This window comes from Theropithecus gelada, chromosome 1, assembly GCF_003255815.1.
Source record: "Theropithecus gelada isolate Dixy chromosome 1, Tgel_1.0, whole genome shotgun sequence".
Classification (NCBI taxonomy): Eukaryota; Metazoa; Chordata; class Mammalia; order Primates; family Cercopithecidae; genus Theropithecus; species Theropithecus gelada.
The window spans coordinates 68,517,604-68,535,407 of record NC_037668.1 but is presented as its reverse complement, the minus strand read 5'-3'; the positions used below and the strand labels follow the sequence as shown (position 1 = coordinate 68,535,407).

The window sequence follows — 17,804 nt, the reverse complement described above, 5'->3', positions numbered from 1 at the left end:
TGTGTGGAGTCGAGGGTGTGTGTGTGTATGTGTGTGCGCATGCACACACACCTTGTGCACACACATGTGAGAGTGTGGGTGTACAGGCACTGGTGTGTATACATATGTTGGCATGTGTGTACATGTGTCAATAAATATTTTCGTCCATTCCCCCACTGCTGCGGCTAGCTGATCCCACAATTGTCAGGTCAGGGTTTTAGGGCCTCGTACAACTGTGCAGGCAGTGCACTGCAAAATAAGGACTCCATCACACAGACTTCCATGGAATGGTGCCCTGGAGGTGTGCGGTGTGATGGCCTACTGAAGGCCTCGGCCCCATGGGTCTAGCTGCTGGGCCCATGCGTATGCCCAGGCCGTGCCTGGTGCCTGCCCTCCCAGTGAGGGTCTCTATTTGATAACCTGTTCTTCTGTGGTCTCTCCCACCTAAGTTCAGCCCACCTTAATTGACATTCTGCCTGTGTGGTCTTGGATCCCCCCTAAAGACCTACCCCCAATACTGCCTACTGAGCTCCCTGTTCAACAGCATTTACACATATGTGTATGTCTACACATGCACTCAGACTTCCCTTCCCGCACCCAACTCCCCACCACATTCCCTGAAATGTTGGATGAAGATAAGTTAGCAGAGGCCTCATTCCCCAGGACAAGCCCTGATTAACCATGATCTGGAAGAGTAACTCTGTGTCCAAGAGGTTCAAGGACAATGTTATGGCTGTTTGGGTAGGACCTATGCAAACGTCCTCCATCCCATGCCCTGTGACGTCACCGCTGCCTCCCCTGCTGTGGTTTGCCACTAGAGATTCCGACAGGTTCAGGTTCAGGTTCAGGGGGACCCACCCCAAACGTCTGGGGCCCCAGATCAAGAGAGCACCAGCCAGCCTTAGAGGAGACCTGAAGTGGGGCAGGAGTTGGGGGAGGACACTGTGTCACCTACTCTCAGAGGCTTTCAGATCAAAGGTTGAGCAGAGAAGAGATTCTGGTTTCGGTATTGGGTGGGAACTGGGGTCTCCCATGCCCAGGGCATGGGGTGGAGGGGGACAAGCCAAGGTGCTGAAGTGAGGGAGACCTCGAAACCAGGGGCACCTTCTGGAAGGTGGCCAGGATGTAGGGCCATCCTTAGGGGTGGGGGCCTCTGCCCAGAGGGGAGAGGTTAATAGGTCAAGGATGGGGGCCCTGCGGATATCAGGACAGGGACAGTTCCCACTATCCAGCATGCTCTCCACTGGCCCAGGACTCCATCGACACATCCCAAAGACTCCAGTCAAAGTTTGAGTTGGCTCTCCCAAACTTTCCTCTGCAGAGCCATTCCTGCAGCCTCCCTCATGCTGGCAAGCACCCTCCACCCTGCCCAGTCCGTGCAACCCCTTCTCCTGTCCTCCATTCCTCCAAGGGGGAGGGGAAGACGTGCAACCCCTTCTCCTGTCCTCCATTCCTCCAAGGGGGAGGGGAAGAGAGGAGGGTGGAGAAGGCCGTGACACTTTGGCCAAGGGCTTGGAACTCCACATCACTGCGCCCAGCACATAAGGCACCAATGGCGTTCTGGAGAAGAGGGTGACCTCCCTGTCACAAGAAGTAATGCAAGCAAGGCCGAGCTTGCATGCAGCAGGACTTATGGAGGAAGGAGTTGCACTAGAGGCCTTGAAAAGTCCCTTTCCAGCTCTGATTCTGTGATGGTTGAGGAAGCTTCCAGTCTGGTTTGTGGGGTTCTGAAAGTTTCCAGCCATCCAGAGGCCCTGAGCTCCTTTCTAATGCAAGAAGGCACTGTTCTCAGGAGTGGGCCTGGATTCCAGTTCCTTGGGTAGGGCCCAGAAAATGGCTCATATCAGCTCCTCTGAGTCGGAAAGCTAAAAGAAGGTGGAAGGAAACCTGGCACACAGTGGGCACCAAAAAGCTCTTTCCCCTCTCAGGCTCTCAGAACATGCAGGGGCCCATCAGGCTGCGTTAGCTCTTTCAGTCCACTCAGCCACTGTGTGTGGTGGGCTGTTTTTACCATCCCTATTTTATATACACGGAAAGAGGAGAGAAGATTTGGCCAAGGTCACAGAGCTCCTATGAGATGGAGCAAGAACTGGAACCCAGCCTTCTCTGACTTCAGAGTCTGTATTCTTTTTCTGGGTCAAGCAATCAGGATAGGGTGTAGAGCAGTGGTTCTCAACTGGAGCAAGTTCCCCCACTCAGGGGACATGTGGCAATGTCCAGTAGGTAGACATCTAGTAGGTAGAGGCCAAGGGTGTTGTTCCACATCCTACCATGCATGTGATAGTCCCAAGCCACAAAGAATTATCTAATGTCAATGATGCCAAGGTCAAGAAACTCTGGCTAAGGATCTGTTGGTGCCCTGGGAGAAAGATGGGGTGGGCTTGACTGTGGCTGCCCTGCTGGGGACGCCCAGGCTGCCCTGTTGGACCCAACCCCTCAAACTCACTTCCACAAGGACTTTCTTTAGGGCCTCATGATTTGCCCTCCCAGAGCCACTCTCACTGGGGAAACAGAGGCAGCCTACCACTTCTGAAGCCACATACAGCTGCTCTTCAGGGACTATGGAAACAGCCTTGCCACTAGCCTCTGCCATGGCTGTGTCCTTCCTGTCCACACCCTCCGCCGTCAAAGGAGGCTTGCACAGTGGTGGGCCTGACCCAGAGACGCCTTACCTCAACCCTTCAGCTCAAACCATTGTCCACAGCCATGGTTTCTAAGCTATGGTTTTTTGTTTTTTTTTTTTAAATAGGTAAATACGATCTTAACTGCTGAACATACCAAATCAAATAAGGCCAACATTTATTGGAGCCAGGTCCAGTTTTAGTGGAAGCAGACCCTATTTACACCTGCATTTTACATCTGAGGAAACTGAGGTGCAAAGGGGTCAGGTGATTTGCCCAAGGACACATGAATAGTGGGTAGTAGCTAGATTGTGGTCCAGAACCCACATTTCTAGGAAAAACCACCTCTCAGCAGAAGCACACATGGGCAGCCAGGAGCCCTGCCACTCATCTCCTAGCTCTGGGACCCCAGCCCACAGGGCCCCAGAGGCACCTTTAGAAACCCAGGACTCCATGAACTCAGGTTGCCAAGCATTCCAACAGGGTGAAACGTACATTGGGCTTTTGGTTCTGCATGACCCAGCTCTGCTCCCAGCCTTAGCTCTGATGTCCAGTCTCAGGGGGGCCAAACTGGGCTGCCAGCTTTTTTCCCCATGCTGCGCTCCCTCTCGCCTCCTTGCTTGGGTCCATGCTGCTTCGCTGGCCTGGAATACCCTCCCTGAAACCCACTGCTTTTAGGGCTTCCTCTGGGTTGTGTGCCTGACCCGGGCTCCACAGCCCCTGGGCTTCTTCCCTTTGTTGCACTCATCACACTCAGCTGCAATTACTCTTTGCAACTCTCCAAGGACGATGTTTTATATTCATCACCATGTCCCTAGTGCACAGAGCAAGGCCTGGCACAGGGCAGGTACCAAGGAACGCCACGGAGATGCAGCTAAAAGAGCTGGGGTCCTGGAGTTGGCAAAGGTGCCAAACCCAGTTCCTTCAGGCATCTGCTAGGTCCCCAGGTGGGCAGCGGGGAGACAGAAAGTTATGCTCAAGGCCTGGCAAAAGTCAGAGTGAGAAGGACCCTCAGAGGGCCTCTAGTTCAATCTGCCCATTCCACAGACAGAAAACTGAGGTCCAAGAAGGGAAGCAATTTGGCCAAGATCACAGAGGGCGTCAGCAGCAGAGCCAGCACACATCCTTAAGGCTCCTGCACGTGCCCCTCCTGGCACTCTGGGCCCATGCCCCTGACCTAGCAGAGGCATCCCAGAAAGGCGAGGGGTTCACCGGGGACCCAAGGCAGACGGCAGGCGGCAGGCACATGCACCTTGTCCTTGTTCCATCCCGTCTCCTCTCCAGCCCCCAAATTGGGTGGGGCAAGGAGGAGTGGGGACGGGAGGAGCAGGCGAGGGGGTACCTCGGTCTCCAGCTGGCGTGGATCCGAAAGAAACTCCGTTTATTATTAAACATCTGGCTGGAAGGTTGAGAACAAGACACGAACAGAGGTTAGTGGGAAAGGGCTGTGGGCAGAGTGTGGGGAGCTGCCGGGATGGGGCCGGCCTCCAGTGGCTGCTGGGAAAGAAGGACCCCCACCTAAATCATCCTCCAGCCCCATCGCCAGAATGTAGATGTTCTCAAACTTTGCATAAGGATCCCCTGGGGAGCGTGTTACATATGCAGAAGGCTGTATCTCTTCTCCAGAGATTCTGATCCTGTGGGCTGGGAGACAGGTCCAGGTATCTGCATTTTGAACAAACACCCCATGGGATGCTGATGCAGGAGGTCTGGAGACCATGGTTTGAGAAACTCATCGCAAAACCCTAAAGAGGAGAGGTGCTGGCCCTGGCAGTGCCATCCCACAGGAAGTCCTGCTCCTTTAGCACCACTTCCTGTGAGCACACTTGGCCCAGGTCCATCCCCAAGCACCACCAGAGGTGTGGCCAACTGAGTGTGTATCTGTACGTGTGTTTTTGGTGGAGAGGGATGTCCTGGCTGGTGGTCTAGACAGCCACGATGAATGATGTGGCCATTGGGCCTGAGCCTGGTGACTGATCTACAAATCATAGCTCAGCCTCCTGGGGTCCCTGGGAGAAAGGGCCACTTTACTACCATCACCATGTGTCCCAGACACACGCCGAATCCCCTTCCAGGCAGATGGATGCGAGGCTGGGAGTTAGTGATAGCCAAGCCCTTAGCAGTAATCTGTTCCTGGGCCCCGGAGCTGAGGAGGTGTCAGGGACCAGAGGAGCCGTGAGGAGTGTACAGGTGCTAGGCCCCAGGCTAATGTCCATTCCTCTTGCCTTCCTATTCAGTCAAGATGAGACCAGAGTGAACTGGAAGCACAGAGAGCCCCGGTTCAGGTCCTGGACAGGACTGCTGGGACACAAAAACTCTTGAGTTTCCACCTGGAAACAATCTTTGGTAGGGATGAAGGTAACAATGAGGGACCTTTGGGCAGAGAATCTGAGAGGGGCCCTACTCTCCCAGGGAGCTCTCAGCCTGGCCTGGCGGTCACGCTTCCCCTCCCTCCAGCCCCAGACCTGGAGGGACTCTCCCTCTCCACCCACTTCCTGTTCAGCCCCTGGCCCAGAAGTGCCCTCACTGAGAACAAGGAAGGGAGGCTGCTCCCTGCATCCTCTGCACCAAAACTCCTCCTGAGGCCTTTTCAGCCCAGAAACTCAAGAGCTCCCAGAGCCCTGATCAGCCTAAACACTGCTGATTTTCCGCCAGGACACACAGGTTCAGAATGACCTGAAGACTTCCTCCAGGACACACAGCATCGGGTGGCAGAGGCAAGCTTCTACCATGCCTCCCCTGCTGGTCACTGGGCGGCTCACTTCTTCTCCTATCCTTTGTTCTGGGCCTGGGGCTCAGAATGACACTGAAGCTCAAAGGCCAGATGTCCATTTGGCTGGTTCAGGGGTGATGTGTAAAGATGAGACAAAACAAAGAGATGGGTAAAGGCCGGGGGGAAAAAGAATGAGGGGGATTGAACCCCCGACCTCAAAGCTAAACCTCTACAAGAGCAGCCACTTTCCCATGCTGTGAGTCCACAGGCTTCCCTCATCCAAACATGCCTGAAATTCTTCTGTTAAGGAACGTTTATGTGGGGGTGAGCATTGTTTGTTCTTTGTTCTTCTTTCAAGATTTTGTAAAAAGCTCCAGGAGAGACAGTTCAAGGGGAAAGAGATGGCTGGGAGTGCCAAAGTGTACCTCACTAAGGAAGGAAAAAGAACCCCAAGAGGACCCTCTGGGATTAGCAAAGTTGCAGACACAGGCTGCAAAGTAAAGAACATTAGTCACTGGCTGAGTGTAGGCAGGTCCTACAGAGGTCTTAGTCACAGAGCTCTCTTTCCAGCTGGCATCTCGTTCCCGAGAGGCGAGTTCAGTACCAAGCCCCTCCTACAGCAACATGCCGGGGGGAGGGGGTTCCCTGCCCTCACACCCCAGGAGGGTGCCCACGATTACCTGAGCCGTAAGCACCTGTGGCCAGTGGCCTCCTCCTCTGTCCAGCTTCCCGGGAGGGATGGGGGGTGCAGGGATGGAAGAGTGAGGGGGACGTAGGAACAGAGAAAGAAAGAGGACAATGCCATGAACGGAGGAGATGATGGGAAAGGATGGCATGGACACCTCTCCCACTCAGACCCTTAGAGCCCCACGGGACAAAAAGGTGAGTCCAGCCTGGCCCCTCCAGAGAGGCCCTCAGTTTGTACCTGTCTGGCCCTCTGACGGCCTAGGAGTCCCCCAGACAGGCCCAGACACCCACGAAGTGGCTGAAGGCAGGTCTGAGAGAGGATGAGGACAGAGAATGGAAGAAGAGGAGGAGAAGCAAGAGGAGGTGGCAGCCGCATGGGGCCCCTACCTTTCCCCAGGGCAGAAGGAGGTGCTGCCCGGCCGGTGGCAGGTGGCAACGGGCGGGTAACGGGAAGGTGCTCCGTCGGGTACCGGCGCCCGCCGCACCTCCAGGGGCCGTAGGCCCCCATTGCGGGCCCGTTGCACGTGCTCAAACAAGAGGGCCAGCTCTCTGTAGGAGAGGGCGCCATCAGCGGTAGACAGGGCTCTGGCACCGCCCCCCTCACCCAGTGGGCACAGAGCTCCTGAGCTCAGATATTGCCAGGTCCTGGCGCTCTAGAGGTGTTCACTGAGAGCCCAGCCAGAATAGGACAGGGTGGACTGTGGGAGACTGGCCTTCCCCACTCCCTTTCTACCCCCAGTTCCCGGGAAATCCCCAGGGATGCCAGGCCTGGATGTGAAGGCTGGCACAGCTCAAGGGCAGTCACGCAAGGAGCTTACTCTCAGTCCATCAAGCTGACTGCCTGAACGTGCCGTGCCTGCTCAGAGGCCAGCAGCGGCCCTGACATCCTTTCCCGCCAGATCTGACTCTGGATTTTAAGGGGAGACGGAGGCTGAGGAGGGCGGTGTGGCAGGGTGGCTAGCCCAGCTTCCTTCCCCTCCAGCACTCACTCCTGCCACTGGGGTTTTGGAGACTAGATTCGGGACTGTGGCTTCTTCCTAACTCTCCAAGCCATTTCCTGCTGCCATGAGCCAAGGAGGGAATCTTCCCTCTCTCCTGCCTGCCTTCCCATTGTACGGATGAGCAAACTGAGGTCCAGGGAGCAGATGCCCAGTGGATTCAGAATCTCCAGACTAGGCTCTGTTCCTCTGGGCAGAGGTCCTAGACCATCCTACCACCCCCACCCCCAGATCTCCCCTCATATACATCGTATTTCTTACAAAGCAGCCCTGTCCCACTCTTGAATGCCTGACCTTGAAAAAAAGGCCTCTTCTAATCTAGTCACCTTCCCACTCTGAGGTAGGAGCTTGCCTCTGCTGGGTGGAGAGATGTAGGGGAGCACCTGTGTGATGGTGGGAGCCCCTCTTCCCAGCCCCTCCTCTCCTGCTTCTCCCCTGGGAAGCCCCTAGGGCCGGAAGGGCATGGGGATGGGGAAGCCAGGTGCAGGGGCGAGTGGGATCGCGCAACAGCTGCTCCTGGAGAACTAATGAGGCAAAAAAGGCGCCCGCAGAAGCGCTGAGCACAGCATCCTGGCCCAGCCACATGCTTGATGCCCGCCTGCCCGTGGGACTGAACTGGGCTCCATGGTTTTCATTCCTGCCTGAGGGCCTAGCCAGGCACCTGGCCACATGCACCTTCGTGATGCTATTAATAATCCCTCGCGTGGTGCCACCCCCATGCAGTCTTAGCGTGGCCCTAGCCAGTGGGGCAGACCCACTTCTGGGCCCTGAGGCTGCTGACTGGCACAGTAAAAGTGGGCACATATTCCCACATGGGAGTCCAGGGTGGGAACATGTACCTAAGTCTGGAACACATGTTTCTGCCCACCCCACACTTTCTCCAACCAGCTGCAATATCCACTAACTCTGTCCCCGACTCAGGACGGAGGGGAGACGAGCTGGCTGTATCACTGCCCTAGGTGGCATCACCTATGGGTGAGCATGCACACTGCCAGCACTCCAGGGGCCGGGGCTCAGCCATGGGCCGGGGCTTCACCAATGCCCTATGTCCAGTGTCCACCCCTTCCCTGGGCATAGCAGAGTAGAATAAAGGACACTCCAGGCTCTCAATTACATAAGATCTGCAGAGCCAGCCCAAAGTGCTCCCCTGGGAGCCATCACCCCCTTTCCACCCTCCAGGGCTGCGTCTCAGCCACTTGTCCTCAAAGGGCATTGCTGCCAGCCCCCCACCCACCCCCGCCCCTAGCAGGACCTACCTGAAGGATGGGAGGATACTGTCATAGTAGTACCAGGTGGCTGTCAGGTAGGCCCGGCTCATATCAGTGGAGTACAGGCGCCATGCAGCCTGGTGGTATGGGGGACGTGGGGGATGGGGCATCAGTGAGGCCTCTCCGTCCCCACTAGCCCTCTCCCCTGAAAGAACCCAGTCTTTGGTCCAGTTGTGGGTTACCCAGAGCCAGAGGCCAGTTCCAATTTCACAGCCACCAACAGCGGCAGCCAAGAAAGTAAGACCTAGGGAGAAATGACTTCCCCGAGGGGACAAAGCAGATCAACGTCAGAGCCAGGGACCATAGAGCAGAGAGGTTAAGAGCTGGAGCTTTGTTGTCAGGCAGACGTGGGTTTCCAATCCCAGCGCTGCCCCTTATGAGTGAGGACAAATTAAGTAAAGCTTTAGAACCTCAGTTTCTTCACCTGTAAAACGCATGTAATACTGCAGGGTGTGGTGAGGAATGAACAGTTGTATATTACATGCCAAGCTCAGTGCCTGGCATATAGTAGGCACTTCATGCCAGGTTCCTCTGTTAAACACTCCTCTTATTCTCTTTATCACGTTTGATAAATACCTATTCATTGTGTATTTGATTGATAACTTTCTCTCCCCCTAGACCGTAAGCTGTGTCTTGGTTACTGCTGCCTCCTCAGTGCAAATATAGTGTCTGGCACATGTGGGTGCTTTGCGAATGTTTGCAGAACGCCGTTATTATTACTAGCAATGCCACTCCATCTTTCCCAGCTGCCTGTCACTGCCCACGGGAATACTAAGGACTGAGAGGGGAGGAAAAGCATTACCTACCAACCCCTCAGCGTCCATGGACTTGCCGAGCTTCCTCTGCAGCAGGAGGGACGAAAGTCAGACAGGAGGAAAGACTCCCGCTCCCTCCACGTAGGAAGAGCCAGGGAGGGACTGTGAGTGTGGCCATCAGCGAGAGCAGGGAGACATGGAGGCTGCTAGGTGGGACAAGGCAGAGCTGGGCCCTGTATGCCTCCCTTCTTTGGATGCCTCTTGTCCTTAAGGGGCTGCCACCGCTGACCTCACCAGCCAGGCACCCTCCTAAGACAGGAATATTTTTACTTCCTGCTTGCCTAGGCCCCTGGCATGGGCTGGGGAGCAGCTGCCAGAGCTGTCTCATTAATTATGGGCACCACAATACCAGCTGTCTCTTGGCATGGACAGTGCCAGCCACCTGCCCCTACAATGCCCCTCAGAAGGCCAGCTCCCAGGGGACAGTAGCCATTGTGCCCCAAGGGACGCTAAGAAGAAAAGGCTGAGCTGGTGGCTGGAGATAACAGGGACAGGGAGGAGGGTTCTACCCTGGGGAGGACAGATAAGGAGGGGCTGAGTGAAGCCTGGGTTTGGGGCTCGGAGGGTGACACACTGGCGAGCAGGCAGAGGTGGGCTGGGCCAGTATTCCCTGAAGCATTTCCTGCAAGGAGTTCTCTTACACACACTCCTGACTAGCAAAAAGCCAAGGCTAGTCCCGGGATCACAGAAAATCAGAGCCCTGGCCTCAGCCCACACACAGTCACAACACACCATGGCGCAGAGGGAAACTGAGACCACACACTCCTGACTTCCTACCCACCCCTCTGGCTGTTCCTTCTCTGTCTCCTTGACCAGCTCAACTTTGCCAGCCCACCCACCTGCTAAATGTTGAGGTTCCTAAAAGCCCTGTCTGCACCATCTTCTCTTCATTTGTGTGAGTGCTTGTGGAATGAATGAAGGAATGAATGAATGTGCTGGGAGTGGGGTGGGCTTACTGCTGCACAGCTGATGGGGCAAACAGTGGGTCTCTACCAGAGGCCTCAGGGCTCCTGTCTGGGCTCTGCCCCTTCCCAGGCCCTGTGAAGTTGGGCTGGAGTTGGGCAATAGGGCAGCTCTGGCTAGCCCTAAACCAGGCATTTGGTGCAGGGGGAAGTTTCTGGCACTGTCAGTGAGCATCCTGGCTCTGTGGTGTGACTTGGCATGTGGCCCCAGGAAAGTCACATAGCCCCTTTGAGCTTCAAAGTGGTGTCACCGTTGGGCTGGGGACATGGGTCAGCACACAGGGTTGACACACCAGTGCAGTCATACAGCCCTGCTCCTGGGGCTTCTTCCTGGGCATCTTGTACCTGGATGAGGTTGGCTGCCGGCATCCTCCGTTTCTCGAAGTGTTTCTGCCGGTGCTGCTCCTGGACCTTCAGGGCGAAGCCGGATCCTAGGATGCCCTAGAGGGATAGGGCATGGTTGGGGGAATGTGATGGCAGTGGTGGGGCAGTAAGAGGCTGCAAGGGTGTCCCCATCCCTGCCCCTCTGAGGTGCCCCAGGCTCCCCAGGCAGATTTGTGACAGGGGCTGAGCAGGTCCCACCCTCAGCCTCCCCGACCAACTGAGCAGGAGGCAACTCACGGCAGGCAGGGCAAAGAAAGAGATGCCCAATAAGGCGAAGCCAGCAGCCAGGACCCTGCCCAGCCATGTGTGCGGTGTCTTGTCACCATAGCCGATGGTTGTCAATGTAATCTGGAGACACAGGTTACCAGCAGGACTGGTCACGGGGGCCACCTATGGCTTGTTGGGGGTACAGGCAGGTAGGAGCCTGATCATGAGGGAAGGGGCCCGCGGTCACTCATGGGGGCTGGTTAGGGTCATAGACGGATTCTCCCTCTCCTGGGCTGGTCAGGGGAAAGGGGTACAGTCACAAGGGCTTGATGTTGGGGGCTAGCTGGGGACAGAGGCAGGTCCACCAGAGCAGGTTGGGGGGTTAGCATTGGGGCTGGTCTCAGGGAGATTCCAGCTCTAGTGAGAGGGCAGGGACAGGCCCGCTCAACCCTGAGTCAGGAGTCACAATGGGCATACCTCGGGAAGTTCCCAGGGAGGGTCCCAGGGAGAAGGGCAGCCCTACAAAGACTCACGCACCGTCCCCCACCAGAGCGAGTCGGCATAGGAGGAGAAGTCGGAGTTGGCGTCCTTCTCGGCCAGGTAGACCAGGAAGGAGGCGAAGATGAGCACCAGGAACCCGATGTACCAGGCGGTGATCAGCTCCTGCGGGGCAGGCGGCGGGGCGCGGTGAGGAGGGCTGTGCCTGCCTGGGAGATGTGTGGGGCTTCCACACGGGAAGGGGATAAAGGTCCCCCATCTCCCGGAGTCCCTGGCTCACTTTTCTTTCTCAGCTCCTCCCATCAGGGCGACCCTGCCCTGGCCTTCGCGAAACCGCCAGCACTCCCCCTACCCCCACCCCCACCCCCCCCCCCACCCCCACCCCCACCCCGCCTGCCTTGAGTCTCCAGGTTCCAGGCTCAGGACTCCAGCACCCTGCCCACCTTGCCCCGCCCCGCAAGTCCCACTTTCAGGATTCCATGTGGGGCCCACCCTAGCCCCGCTCCAGCCCCACCCTCAGGTCCCACCTCAGCCGCCCACTTTGTGGTAAGAGTGGGCCCTTCAAACCCAAAAGCATCTAGGGAAAACCCTCAAGCCCCGCCTCTCCGGCCCCGCCCCCTGATCTGGTCCGGACTCCTAGGCCCGCCCCTACCTAACTCGGACTCCACTTCGCCCCACCCACTTAGACCTCGGGCTCCAATCCCCGCAGGCCCCACCCCTTCCCAGCACCGAGACAGCCCCTCTGGCCTCGCCCTCTCCGCCCTGCCCGCTCTGCTCTTGCCCCAGACACGCCCTCGAGCCTCCGCGCGCCGTCCGCAGGCCTCACCTTGCTGTGAGCGTAGACCACTGAGCCCAGCAGCTTCCAGGTGCCGCCGCGGCGGTCCATGCGCACCATGCGCAGGATCTGCAGGAAGCGCATGCTGCGCAGCGCAGACGTGGCGAAGATGTTGCCCTGGGTGCCCGCGGCGATGACGGCCACCGAGGCCACGAACACGATGAAGTCTGCAGGGGCGGGAGCGGCGAGGTCGCAGCCAGCCCACCCCGCGCATGGACCCGGAGGCGGGGACTTCTGGGGCTGTGGCAAGGGACTGGGGAGCGAGGGGGAGGGTCCGTTGAATCTGTGCCGGTCTCCAGGGTCAGAGTCAGGATTGGGGTCAAGGCGTCACCCTGGCTCCTGGGGTCAGGGGTCAGGTCGGGCGGGGCGCGCCTCATTACCTATGACACAGAAGGGCTTTCTGGCAAAGCGGAAGCGACCCTGCCATCCTCGGTAGCGGCAGCAGCATCCGGCAGACCAGACCCGGACGATGTACTCCAGGCCGAACACCACGATCATCACGAATTCCTGTGGGACCAGGAGCCTGAGTTCTGGTCCTCACTCTCCAGAACTGAGGCCCAGGTCACAGCGCGGACCCAGCCAAGAGTCCCTGGGTTAGGGGGACCAGGGCCTCCTCAGACCCGTCTCCTGGAGTTTCCTGGACTTGAGGATTCCGGAGGGCAGGAGACCCCCTCCGCCTCCTGCAAGAAGACTAAAAGCCCGAGCGTGTCCTCCCCTTCCGGCCCCCATGAGCTGATCGGATTTTTCTGCTCCTCAACATGCCCTCCCCGTCCCAGCTGTCTCAGACTCCCTAACTCTGACCGGGTGACAAGAGGGTGGCTGGCTGTCAGCTGTCTCCCTCTGTGGGGCTTCCGTTTGGTGTTTTGTGTTTAGGCAAAAACTGAAATAAAATCCACCACATGTGGAGTTTGCAGATTTTGTCCTGAGAAGGGGTGGAGCCTACTCACTTCTATTCTGGACCCATCATAAGCCCTTGCATAGAGGCAGGAGGTCCCCCAACACTTGCTATAAAGTGGGGATGATGCCCACAGAGGGGCAGCCACAGCTGAGGGAACACAGCACAGCAAGCTGCTCTCTGAGCCATGGTATGAAAAGCCTCTTTCCACCTTCAGCCCTCAGCCCAGAGGTGCTACCTCACACAGCCCCCCTCAGTCCTGGACTCCCAGCACTTACCAAGATGAGGAGACACTCGTTGGCAAGTTCCTGGTGCTCCTGAATAGTGGACAGCACAGACAGCACCAGGCAACTGAAGACCAGCAAAAATCTACAATTGCAGCATGAAGGAGAGGGTTAGATTGTTGGAGGGACAGGGCGGCCAAGGGTGCCTCTGGCAGGGGGTTACAGAGCCAAGAGAGGAGAGCATTATTTTCAGAGAATTATGTGGCAATCAGAATCAGAATTCCCTGGAGTTACAGCTCTGTGCTGGGCACCAAAGGCAACAACCCCCAAGCCCCAAGCTACTGGACCTCACAACTGTCTCAACTGCCCCCTGCTGCAGGCTGCAGCTCAGAGAGGTAGTCACTCATCTGTGAGTAGCAGGTCCGTCTGGGCTGGCAGTGGAAACAGACTGACTCAAGGTTCCTCCAGGTCTAGGCACCCACAAGTGGTGGCCACAGCCCCAGCTTGGTTTTAAGATGTCTTGGGAGAAGTGCTCCAGAGGTCAGCCCAGGGCTCAGGGAAGGTCAGCAGATGAAGAAGGGACCTTCTTTCTTAGGCACTCCAAAGTGGCAGGAGCCTGGCCTCATCTGCAGAATTTGGACAACTGTCCCTGCCTTCGTGGAATTAAGTAACAAGATAGCTAGAAAAGGAAAGAGGATCATGGAGGACAGGTAGAGAAGGAAGGATGCAGTGGGGAGAGGATGTAGAGAGGGGAATTGGGCAGTGTGGAGCTGGGCCATCGAGGCCAAGAACTCCCCCTGCAGACAGGGGGACAGACTCTGTAGTGTGAAACTACAGAGTGGCCCAGAACCAGATGCTTAGAAATGGAAGGAACTTTAGACTTTAGCACATCTAATACTTCCCTCCTCTCCCATTGCACCACGAGGAAACGGGCCCGAAGAGGAAGAAGGACTCACCCTTTGTCACCCAGTGTGCCCAGGACAGAGCCGAGATTAGAGCCAGGGTTCCCAACTTCCCCGTGGATGAAAGAGGACAAAGGGCATGAGGAGAGGAGCTGGTGGCCTTGGCGGTATGTGGATGGGTGAAGGAGAGCAGGGTGAGAGGTCACAGGCTGCAGACACAGCAAAGGCGAATGAGGTGGCCTCCAGGAGCACCCCTCTTTGGGATGGGGTGTGCTGAACATGCACACACCCTGGAGGAGACTCCAGAGGGAATGGGCTTCTCTGGAAATACATTTCTGTGTACTGACCTGCCAGCCTGCCCAGATGTCCCCAGTCTCCCAACGTCTGCACCGTTGCTGGCACGGTGCATGCTACACAGAACACCTCATGTCTGTGCCTGCGAGACTCTGCTCACCCTCCATACCTACAGGAACACAAATGCTACATGCTCTGCAGAGCCTCTGATTCCTGCACCCCACTATCCCCACTTCAGAACCGCCACCTCCCGATGCTTGCCTCCCTGTGTGTGGCCCAAGTCACTTTCTATGTGGCTTTATTTATATTCATGTTTCATGGTGACCTTAACGGCAGCAGCTCAAGGTCAGAGAGATCTGAGTTTGGATCCCAGTCCTGCTTGTGTGTGTGGTTTTGGGAGCGTCACCTGCCTTCTCCGAGCCATCTCCTTATCTATGAAATGGAGGCTATGGGAGGAAGACATGCAAAGGGCATGGCACTACCCTGGCTCACTTGCACCTCCTGGACAGGGGCTCCTGGCCATATTGGGGGTCAAGTGTATCCCAGCAAATGCCCCTGGTTTGAGAAGGTAGGTGGCAGATGTCGGTAAATTGTTTTGAGTGAATGAGTTCGAGAAGAGCTTATTCCTTGGCCAGTTCCAGACCAGAGCTGAGTCAGCAAAAACATGGGGCACTGGAGAACAGAAGAGAAGAGCACCAGCTCCTCGTGTTCAATAATTAATCACAAAAAAAGACAGCGGCCACATGCACCTGCATCAGGACTGCAGCTGAAGCAGGGTTTGGGACCAGAAGGGCCCTCCATGAGGTCATCTCATGCAGCCCCCTCCTCAGGGAATGGCCAGGACTTTATAAGCCTTTACCTTGGCCTTGATAGACACCCTCCCGTCCTGTTTCTCAGCTGACCTCAGAAGCTCAGGCAGCAGTGGGCCACTCTGGGGCCTTCTTCCTCAGTGTTTCATTAATGCTTTTCTTTTCTTTTAGTTTTTCCTTTTTTTTTTTTTTTTTTTTTTGAGATGGAGTCTCACTCTGTTGCCAGGCTGGAGTGCAGTGGCGCAATCTCGGCTCACTGCAACCTCCACCTACCGGGTTCAAGCGAGTCTGCTGCCTCAGCCGCCTGAGTAGCTGGGGCTGCAGGCGCATGCCACCATCCCCAGCTAATTTTTGTATTTTTAGTAGAGATAGAGTTTCACCATGTTGGCCAGGATGGTCTTGATCTCCTGACCTCATGATCTGCCTGCCTCAGCCTCCCAAAGTGCTGGGATTACAGGTGTGAGCCACTGCACCCAGCCATCATTAACACTTTTCTTGCCATGTCAGTCGTTACACATCTATAAAATTTCCTCTTCACAATTGTAAAAAAAAAAGCAAATTATAAAACCTTAATGGCAATGTGATCCCAATGTTTGAAATAGAGATGGTTTTTATACACGTACCCAGAGTCAGCAAGGCTATCTATGGGTGGTAAAATTAAGTAATTTGGCTTTTGTTTTGCTTTCTGCTTATCTGTATTTTCTATTTTTTTTTTTTTTTTTGAGACAAGGTCTCACTCTGTCACCCAAGCTGGAGTGCAGTAGCATGATCACGACTCACTGCAGCTTTGACCTCCTGAGCACAAGCCATCCTCCTACCTCAGCCGCCTGAGTAGCTGAGACCACAGGCACATGACACCACACCCCCCTAATTTTTTAATTTTTTGTAGAGATGGGGTTGAACTATGTTGCCCAGGCTGGTCTCAAACTCCTGGGCTCAAGTGATCCTCCTGCCTCTGCCTCCCAGAGCTGGCAGTGTGAGTCACTCACCCAGCCTGTATTTCCTAATATATTTTTTTAGAACAGACATGGGTTGTTTGGGTAATAACAAACTAATATGAAATTTAAAATGCAGGCCAGGCGTGGTGGTTCATGCCTGTAATCCCAGCACTTTCGGAGGCCGAGGTGGGCGGATAGCCTGGGGTCAAGAGTTACAGACCAGCCTGGTCAACATCGTGAAACCCCATCTCTACTAAAAATACAAAAATTAGCCAAGCGTGATGGCAGGTGCCTATAATCCCAGCTACTCTGGAGGCTGAGGGAGGAGAATCACTTGAACCTGGGAGGCGGAGGTTGCAGTGAGCCGAGATGGCGCCATTGCACTCCAGTCTGGGCGACAAGAGCAAGATTCCGTCCCAAAAAAAAAAAAAAAAAAAAATTAAAATGCATTTTCTTAACAATACAAACAGGAAAAGCCCACTTTGGATCCTGCCCCACCCCTTGACCACAGTCGCCTCTGCCATTCAGCAGGTGTGAGGATGCGGCCGCCTCTCCCAGGTGTCCAGCTCGTGTGTCCAAATGCCTGCTCAGTGACTCTTCTGGGATGTCTGCTGGCCTCTCAAACCCAACACTTCCAAACACCAGTTCTCAATTTGTCCTCAAGTCCTCCTCACCTCCTGCTCCCCATCTCAGTAACGGCACCAGGGCTCCTCCAGGGCTCAGGCTCCTTGATTCTTCCTTTCCCTCCCCCGGCACATCCCCTTCTGAGCAAATTCCATTGGCTCTACCTTCAGAATCTATCCCTGGGCAGGCCAGGTCGCACCATCCCAACCAAGCCGCCACCATCTGGCACCTACCTGGCCTCCCTGCCTCCACTACGCCTGAATGTGACCACTCTCTTCAAAGCAGCCAGAGTCATCTTCCCACAATGCACAACTGGAAACCATTGCTCTCCACAAAACTCTCCTCAGACTTCCATCGCACTTAGAGAGGGAAAGTCCAACTCCTTGGCAAGGCTCTGCGAGGTCTGTGCCTCCACCCCCACCTCCAAATTTGACCTTCTGCACTCTCCCGCTGGCTCACTGCACCCCACTTATTCTGGCCTCCTTGCCAGTCCTGGAACACACCTAACATATTTCCACCTCCAGGCTTTGAACCTGCTTTACTGTTTCCTCTGCCTTACCCAGGTCTGTTCCAATGCCACTTCCTTGGAGGGGCCTCCCCAGCCATTCCCTCTCTGAAACAATGGCCTCATCTCCACTCTCTTGCCCCTTATTCTGACTGACTGATTTCACAGCACTATTGAAAGACTAAGTAAATGAATAGCAGGAGTTCACTGTAACCAAACATCAAAACACCGTGTCACCAAGCCAAAGCTTCCAGTTTGCACCCACTGAAGAGGTCCCCAAAGCACATCCATCCCTGACTCCTCTGGCTGCCCCATATCTTTCCTAAAAAGGCACCCCTCTGACCTTGACCATCTCCATTTGGCAGGCACTGCTTAAAAAGCCCCCGAACTTCACTTCTCCCTGCTTTAACCCACTGGCTAAGAGTTTCTATACCCTTGATACTCTCATTACATTTGAAGGGGTGTGCTTGGACTAATAGAAAACACCCTGGGAAGAGGCGCGGTGGCTCACGCCTATAATCCCAACATTTGGGAGGCCAAGGTGGGAGGACTGTTTGAGTCCAGGAGATCAAGACTAGCCTGGGCAACATTGTGAGATGCTGTCTCTACAAAAAAATCAAAACAAAAATTAGCCGGGCATGGGGGT

The 17,804-nt window shown here is 55.6% G+C and overlaps 1 protein-coding gene across 2 annotated transcripts in view; it reads right to left on the bottom strand.

Moving 5' to 3' along the window:
* KCNQ4 (potassium voltage-gated channel subfamily Q member 4) overlaps positions 1–17,804 on the bottom strand; it is a 57,045-nt gene that overhangs the window by 10,068 nt on the left and 29,173 nt on the right. Inside the window, exons 2-9 of one of the 2 annotated variants that reach the window (XM_025397108.1) lie at positions 13,141–13,231; positions 12,348–12,474; positions 11,959–12,134; positions 11,172–11,297; positions 10,665–10,775; positions 10,389–10,484; positions 8,255–8,343; positions 6,388–6,549 (exon numbers count right to left, since the gene is read on the bottom strand). In XM_025397108.1, the coding sequence (XP_025252893.1) occupies positions 6,388–6,549; positions 8,255–8,343; positions 10,389–10,484; positions 10,665–10,775; positions 11,172–11,297; positions 11,959–12,134; positions 12,348–12,474; positions 13,141–13,231 (978 nt within the window). The remainder of the gene's footprint in view (positions 1–6,387; positions 6,550–8,254; positions 8,344–10,388; positions 10,485–10,664; positions 10,776–11,171; positions 11,298–11,958; positions 12,135–12,347; positions 12,475–13,140; positions 13,232–17,804) is intronic. The other variant, XM_025397117.1, reaches the window with a different exon arrangement.